Source organism: Conger conger, chromosome 1, assembly GCF_963514075.1.
Source record: "Conger conger chromosome 1, fConCon1.1, whole genome shotgun sequence".
NCBI lineage: Eukaryota > Metazoa > Chordata > Actinopteri > Anguilliformes > Congridae > Conger > Conger conger.
Window position 1 is genome coordinate 22,668,616 of NC_083760.1, and position 7,490 is coordinate 22,676,105.

Consider the following 7,490-nt stretch of genomic DNA (forward strand, 5'->3'; position numbering starts at 1 on the left):
TTTCTGTCGGTGGGTACAGCCCATTCAATGTAAATAGATTTCATCCAGACTCGTGATCAGAACAGGAAGTAGGGAGTGTTTGTTGCGAAGCCACGAGAAACTGAGGTCAGTGCAACTAGTTTGGCTACATAAAGTTAAACGCCTTTAAATGTATGCCTTTGTACGGGTAAATTTCGGTTAAATTAATTAATTTTTGTTGGGCACGGTTTTGTTTACATTCAAAGGTGTGAGTTGTTAGAGTAAAGCTACCTCAACGTTACTAAGTTAAATCTGCTTCGGTTTCTGATTATTATTATTAGTATTATTTATTTATTTTATTTTTTTAAGTTGTAACTAGTTGGGATTCGGAACTAATTCTTGTCATTTAAATTAATTTACTAACGTTACTTGAAACGGGCGAAAACTTGTTGATGTATCCAAGTGATTATCCAGTGCTATTTTAGTCTCTACTTTAAAGCCCAAGAACTTTGCTATGATTCACCCACAATGTGATTTTTCATTTACTTCTGCCTGGCAACATTTTTTCCTTTTTGCAATCGTACATGGGTGATTGGTTAAATGTGTCGTAACCTTTGCTTTTTCGAAGTTTGCTGGATGTTTTGTCAAAATATAACTGTCTCTTTGAAGCCTCCACCGATAAAATGGAATTTCGTGTCGTCTTCATCTGCCTCTCCCTCTTCGTGCTCACCTATGCGGAACCTGTAAAGTACCACGATTGTGGTAAGTACTGCTACACTGGTCAATTTTACTTCAACTCAGTTTATCGAAACTACCAGGCTTTTAAGAGCGCCTGACTCGTTAAATGACCGAATGTGGCTATTCTGGCTACATCAACAACAAAAAATCCTGGCTTGACACATTCGTCCTGAAGTTAAGCTATCTGCACATTCACTTCCTCAGTTTATGAAAGGCTGTATTTTGCTCAGTCCACCTTGTGGTAGAACGCAAAGATTATAAGACTTTTGATCAGCCCATTTGTTTATGTGGATCGTTCCTGTCCCACCATTTGAAGTTTTAAAGTAATTTTTATTTTAACTATTGCATTTCTTAAAATGCAGACTCGAGATGAACATGGAACAGATTTTTTGTATAAGCTGCTGTTTGCTTTGGTATCACTTTGAATTAGGATAGTCACTGCCTAGAAATGTTTCACAGCTATTTGAAGCCTTTTTGTATGTTCAAACATCATTTCCTCTCGCCAGGGTCTACTGAGGGAAAGGTCTCCATTGTTGACATTGACCCATGTCCAACACAACCTTGTGAGCTCAAAAAAGGAGAGTCCTACTCCGTCAATGTGACTTTCATCAGCGGTAAGGCATTATGTTACATTACAAGACATTTAGCAGATGCTCTTATCCAGAGCGATGTACAACGAAGTGCAGATCAAACACAAGTACAAGTGGGAGGAGGACCCGAGAGGACAGTACGGTTCTGAGTCCTAAGACCAATTGGCATCTACAATTTAATGGGTTATGTAGTATTCATTCTCCTGTAAAACCTGAATTGCTTGCAATTGACATGGCTCAGGCAGTAAGAGTCGTCTGGCAGTCGGAGGGTTACCGGTTCGATCCCCCGCCCGGGCTGTGTCCCTGAGCAAGATACCTAACCCCCAAATGCTCCTGACGAGCTGGTCGGGGCCTTGCATGGCAGCCAATCGCCGTCGGTGTGTGAGTGTGTATGAATGGGCGAATGGAGAAGCCTCAATTGTACAGCGCTTTGGGTAAAGGTGCTATATAAATGCCTGCCATTTATCATTTAACTTCTGCAGATGATGAAAGCCAGAAAAGTACCGCAGTGGTCCATGGTGTGATTGCTGGTCTACCTATACCTTTCCCTATCCCTGTTGCTGATGGCTGCAAGTCGGGGATTACCTGCCCCATTCAGAAGGGAACAACCTACAGCTATGTGAATCAGCTGCCAGTCAAGGCTGAATACCCTTCAGTAAGTATAACTTGTGCTCAATAGAAGTTGCTTGTCTTCAGAATAGGAACAAAAATGAGAATTTGATCTTGTTCCACTTCCTTATAATATATACTGAAAATAGTTGTCTGCTCTGTATGTTAATAGCTGCCAAAGTTTAGTTCTGTTTAGTTTTGACTAAACTGTCAAATTTGTATTTTTTTTTATAGATCCGGCTGGTTGTGAAGTGGGAACTGATGGATGATTTGAAGCGAGACCTATTCTGCATATTGTTCCCAGTCAAAATCACAAGCTAAGGGCCATTGTCTTTTCTGTACTAAGAGGGAAATTCTATGTTGTAGTCCTGGATGTCCACTAAGAAAATGATGTTTCCTTTCTATTGATTTTAATTACTACTAGGGTAGAGTCATTTTACCTTTCTTGTGATCTGTACATGTCACAATTTAAATTGAGGGAGGATTTTAACTGATTATGATAGTCTTGAGAATGTGGCTTCATAAATCTCGAAATGAATTGGGGCTATTCTATTCTCAATGGCATTCATTTAAACTGTTTACTGTTCTCCCTGTGAATGATTTGGTGAATTAAATCAAATATTAACAGTGCATTATAATTCTGTCTGTCTGGAGCCTGACTGCACTGTTCTTAAATCTGTTCTGTTGCTGCAATGTGCTATCACTGATGTCAATGATACTGGTTTTTTTATTTTGTTTCTTTTTTTTTCTCTTTATTATTATTTGTTTTTTTTTCTCTTCATAGGGCTGTTCAGTAAGCAAAGCAGCAGTTCAACCACTCATTCTAGAAGACTGTTAATGGCCAATTTTAAACAGACCGACAAGCCAATGAACCTTTAAATGCATTTTGAGTACATTCATTGTACACTGAAGTATTAATGTAAAATTTTTAACTGCAGATTTGTATAAAACTATAATAAAGAATGTTTGCTTGATTACTGAAAAGTAAACTTTAGATGGAATTTCCAAGTCATAATGTTTACTAATTCCTTTGTTTTGCTTAAATTAATTTACTTGAGCAGGAAAGGGCAAATAGAAGCCCATAGATTGGCTTCACAAAGTATTCAGACCCCTTCACTTTTTGCACACTGTGTTGTAGATTAATGACAAATGTGGGAACCTTTTTAGAATTTTTTTGTAAATTTATTAAACAACTGAAATCTCATGAGTTCAGACCCTTCATTCCACAGGTGTCAAACTCCAGTCCTGGAGGGCCACAGTGTTGACTGGTTTTTGGGATGTTCTCGGCACCTGTGGTTCATTCAAGTCATTGATTGGCTAAAGCAGGGCTGTCCAATCCTTTTCCTGGAGATCTACCATCCTGTAGGTTTGCATTTCATCCCTAATTATCACACCTGACTCTACTGATTAGCATATCAACAAAATCCCTTGCTGTTGAATGAGGTGTGCTTTGTTAGGATTAACAAAATATTGTATCCCCGGTTTTTTTTTTTTTCTTCTTCCCCAACCCCAAACTGAACGTGCCAGTAACCCCTCCTGTCGTCACACACGACACAATGTGACACCTACGTGTAGTCTGTTGTGCGTTTAGCAGACTCGAAGCTTCATATTTTCAGGATACGGTAGTTCCGTGTACGCCCACACTTTGCCCACCTGCAAATACGTATATCGTCAAAACTGCATTTCGAGAAACCTTTCGTCTGCTTAATGACCGTCTTATTCAGTTTACTTAAGTAGTATGCGGTTTCAGACACCGCCCTATTCTCGCCTTTTGCCACAATGCAGATGCACCACCAATAATCTCTACTGCCACTTGATTACGCATTTAATAGACTTACTGGTCTTCTACTGGTCCGCTATAGCCCATCGTCTTCAACGTTCGACGCGCTTCGTGTTCAGATGCTTTTCTGCATACCATTGTTGGTTGTGCGTGGTTATTGGAGTTGCTGTCGCCTTCCTGTCAGCTTGAACCAGTGTGGCCATTCTCCTCTGACCTCATTTACATTACGTTTTTGCCCACAGATTTGCCACTCACTGAATGTTTTTTGTGTGTGTGCCATTCCCTGTAAGTATGAGAATCCAGAGAAATGAAATTTGTTCTGCTAATGCAACAGTCACCCAAATAAAATTGATTTATTGGATATGAAGTAAAATATTGGATATTAATAGTAAAAACTTCACAAGCGACTTGTATAATGGTACATGCAAATAGATTTAATGTTACCAAGCAATCTTCCATTTTCCAGCATATGATGCAGGCTCAGGTATAAAGGATGCCTGGTAGGAAAATCAAATGATAAAAGACGACTACTTAATATTAATATTAAAATGATTTCAGATACAATATGACATTTGCCTCAACTTGAGAAATGGAAAATCAGGTTTTGTATGGAAGCGGCCAATTGCCAAAACAGGCTACAGCACTCCTTGAAACACCACATGTCATTTCACCAGCTTTCCCTTTTACATCCAGCTTTACCAGATTAATAAAATAATACGCCCATCTGTTTTTGGAATAAAGCATGTTCAAAAAGTTTAGTATGGGCATGGTAGAAATGAAACGCATGCGTTTCATGTAAATGGAAGCAAACACATTGAAGGAACAGATATGTTTATATGAACATAGTAAAGTTAATATGATCAAGGTCAATATTTAAGGCAGTTGTAAAACCATATCAGTATATATTTAGGGGACATTTGACATTTTAACTTTACAAAGCTCTTCCTGCCCTCTCTCTTTGGCCGATTGATGCTAAACAGCATTATGGTTTATCTAGGTGATCTAGATAAATGCTAAGCACTTAAGCAGAGGGCACAAGACCATTTAAAACATAGAACAAGTATTTAGTGCAATCTAAAATCAGCAGACAATAAGTAAAGAAGGGTTGTTGTTAATGAGGTTGTCTTCAGTAAATGTCTATTTTTTATACATATTAAGCCATGCTTTTTTGTTGCAATAGCTTTAAATTTCAGAAGAAATAAACATACTTATTGTAATGTAGGCTAACACTACAATACATTATAAATACATTTACAAAAATATTTGGGTGAGGAGGACCTTGTGAAACTACTTAACGCAAAACAGGGATAAAGTCATAATTTTATAAGCTTCAGAAAATGCTTCTTGAATTACAAATGGAAAATGCAACAACAACCATGGCTTCACTAATTGTTTTTTTCTATTTGTGCGTCATATCAGCTACTGTCCGTTTTGTTTCAACCTCTCCAGTCGCTGCAGCAGGGCATTCCCAAAGGCCTCTCTGTAGCCGGGACTGAGAGAGTCAAGTAGGGAGTAAACAGTCTCATGATACTGTGTGCTCAAACTGTCGTCCACTTGGTCAAAGGCGTAGCCGACCACCTGCAGACAGAGAAACCACACACTGATTATCGGAGATTATCGGTGGAAACTGATTGGCTAAATAAGTGACAGGCATTTTAAACCGTACCCTCAGCCCCGCTTCAGTAAGCTCTAAGCAATAGCGGTTTCCCTCTCTCGTCTCCACGTTTATGTATGCCACGTCCAAGGCGTTGGCCAACTTCTGGGAAACGAACATTTCAGCCACTGCAAAGAGGACGTCATTCACCACGGCTTCAGCTTCCAATCTCATATCCTTCACGTCTCCGAGTTCGACACAGTCTTCTTCAAACGGGGCTATTGTTGATTCACCTTGGTTGCAGTCTACTTCCATCATCTTTAACACAGTACGTAAGAACACATCATTACATTCGACAGATATTAATTTCCCTTAATGTATTAATATATGGGCCCTTGTTCATGAAGAAAAAAAAATTACAGAAAACCCACGACATAAAAAGGCAATTTAACGTTGTACGTTATCCAAAGCGTCTGCTAAATGCCTCTAATGTAATGCAACTATTAACATGTCGTGTCTTCGGTCTATGATTTCAGCTAACGGCACAACACAACTAGCTAACGAGCCATCTAACCAGCTGGTAATGCAGGAAACTTGATAGGCAATTTGCGAAATATGTCCAAATGGGTTGCGAGACTTCATTGCTGCTAGCTAGCCAACTACCTTGTTTACGAGAACATCAGTTTGAGGATATATTAATACCTAATAGGATAGCGAGCAAGATACATTTCCATTTCGTGATCAAAAAATGATCCGTTGCTGTTGTCCTATTATTTATAGGCAGAAATATATTCCATATTCGTTTTAATCAACTACTGTAATGGTGCGACACAAGAATGAATTTTCGAGCCACTCACCCCCAGAGATAAATCAACACTACACTTCCAGCTCATGTGAGAAGAGGCTTCCGGACCAAAAAAAAAAAGTTCGCGCATAAAGATGACGTAACTTAAAAAAAAAAACCTTCTTTTCTTCTTTTGGTGTTTTATGGCGGTTGTAAACGGGAAATTAGTGCCTTACAGCCACCTACTGTGTATTATCATGCACCGTTTCTCTTCCATTCCTAATGCCACATTCTTTTCTTTTGCATTATCATATTTCCCCGGTATCTGACTCCCCCCAAACCATTTGTCCAAAATTCCCTTTATCTCATCTCATTTTACTTGCATAGTTCATTACCATTGTTATAAAGGCCAAAACACCTATACGATCCATGTTTATAGTCTCTCTGTCACACCCCCCTTGTTTTCCATTGTCCCTACTTTGTCCTGTTCTTTATTCCTCCCAATTCCCATCTCTACCCTTACTCTCTTTGTTCTGCAAATTATATTTTTGTTCTTTGCTCTCGTCTCACTCTCCATCTTCCTTCTGTCACAATCACTTTGTGATTTCCCCCACAGTGAAAACATACAGCCTGGTTTTTAGACAACCTACACTCTTCTGAACACCCCTCCTTTGTACACCTTCTACGCCTGTGCCACCTCCAGGAAACAATCAGCCTCTACTCCCTTCAATGGCACCCTTTCCCTCATTGGAAAGCATTTCATCCTTATAGTGTCACATCCTCTGATGTTTTATGCTTTGTCTCTTTGTCTTTTAGTTTGACACTCACAATTAGATTCCCCCCCCCCCACACACACCTTGTTATCCTCACTGCCTTTACTTCCCCAATCTGTGATTTGACTAATTTCCAGACTTCATGGCCATTCCTAAAAATGCCAATTTGTTTCCAATTCAATTCCACCCCCCTTCATTCCTATTACCAATCTTTCTTCCTCATGATCTTCGGTTTCATTTCCCTTCAATTTTCTTTTTACCCCCCTCCACCTCATACTACAAGACATCCAATATCAGTTCCAAAAACCATACAATTTAATCAAAAATCAAATCCGCTGAACAATTATAATTTGCTCCTTTCCCTGATCAGCTGACTCTCCTGGCACCTCCCTTGGAAGCCTTGTCAACCAGGGCTTGATTTTTGTAGAAATACTTTAATCTCTTAGGACATAAACGCATTTATTGCCTCGCCTTTAAAAAAACAAACAATATAATTATTGAAAAACTTAAAAATGCCATTATAAATACTTTGTAAATGTTTCAATGAAACCAACCAAAATCAAACATTACAGATAGATTTCACCAAAATCAAGGTTCAGTAATTATTGGAATCCGTGGTTTAGTACATCCACCTCTGATAAGGGGAACAGCATGGAGTCTTTTC

The 7,490-nt window shown here is 39.0% G+C and overlaps 2 protein-coding genes across 3 annotated transcripts; one reads left to right on the plus strand and one right to left on the minus strand.

Moving 5' to 3' along the window:
* Window positions 1-39: 39 nt before the first annotated feature.
* Window positions 40-3,099, plus strand: LOC133135780 (NPC intracellular cholesterol transporter 2-like). Its single transcript, XM_061253059.1, has 5 exons — window positions 40-105; window positions 628-720; window positions 1,203-1,310; window positions 1,769-1,941; window positions 2,130-3,099. The coding sequence occupies exons 2-5, from the start codon at window positions 642-644 to the stop codon at window positions 2,214-2,216; spliced, it is 447 nt and encodes a 148-aa protein (XP_061109043.1). The 5' UTR covers window positions 40-105; window positions 628-641; the 3' UTR covers window positions 2,217-3,099.
* A 984-nt stretch (window positions 3,100-4,083) lies between these two features.
* Window positions 4,084-6,224, minus strand: gskip (gsk3b interacting protein). Of its 2 annotated transcripts, none has more exons than XM_061253038.1 (3): window positions 6,127-6,224; window positions 5,342-5,587; window positions 4,084-5,253 (listed from the first exon to the last, which is right to left on the minus strand). In XM_061253038.1, exons 1-3 carry the CDS (start codon window positions 6,202-6,204, stop codon window positions 5,095-5,097), a joined length of 483 nt encoding a protein of 160 aa, XP_061109022.1. In that variant the 5' UTR covers window positions 6,205-6,224; the 3' UTR covers window positions 4,084-5,094. The 2 variants fall into 2 exon arrangements, with proteins under 2 accessions (XP_061109022.1, XP_061109032.1); XM_061253048.1 differs by lacking the exon at window positions 6,127-6,224 and adding an exon at window positions 5,972-6,100.
* Between the last annotated feature and the right edge of the window lie 1,266 nt (window positions 6,225-7,490).

Excerpts from the sequence above, each read along its gene's own strand:
- gskip (XM_061253038.1), bottom strand. The coding sequence starts at position 6,204 with ATGCGCGAACTTTTTTTTTTTGGTCCGGAAGCCTCTTCTCACATGAGC. Across the intron at positions 5,588-6,126 it reads GTGTTGATTTATCTCTGGGG|ATGATGGAAGTAGACTGCAA; the intron begins GTGAGTGGCTCG and ends ACTGTGTTAAAG. Across the intron at positions 5,254-5,341 it reads TTACTGAAGCGGGGCTGAGG|GTGGTCGGCTACGCCTTTGA; the intron begins GTACGGTTTAAA and ends CTCTGTCTGCAG.
- LOC133135780 (XM_061253059.1), top strand. The coding sequence starts at position 642 with ATGGAATTTCGTGTCGTCTTCATCTGCCTCTCCCTCTTCGTGCTCACC. Across the intron at positions 721-1,202 it reads TGTAAAGTACCACGATTGTG|GGTCTACTGAGGGAAAGGTC; the intron begins GTAAGTACTGCT and ends TCCTCTCGCCAG. Across the intron at positions 1,942-2,129 it reads TCAAGGCTGAATACCCTTCA|ATCCGGCTGGTTGTGAAGTG; the intron begins GTAAGTATAACT and ends TTTTTTTTATAG.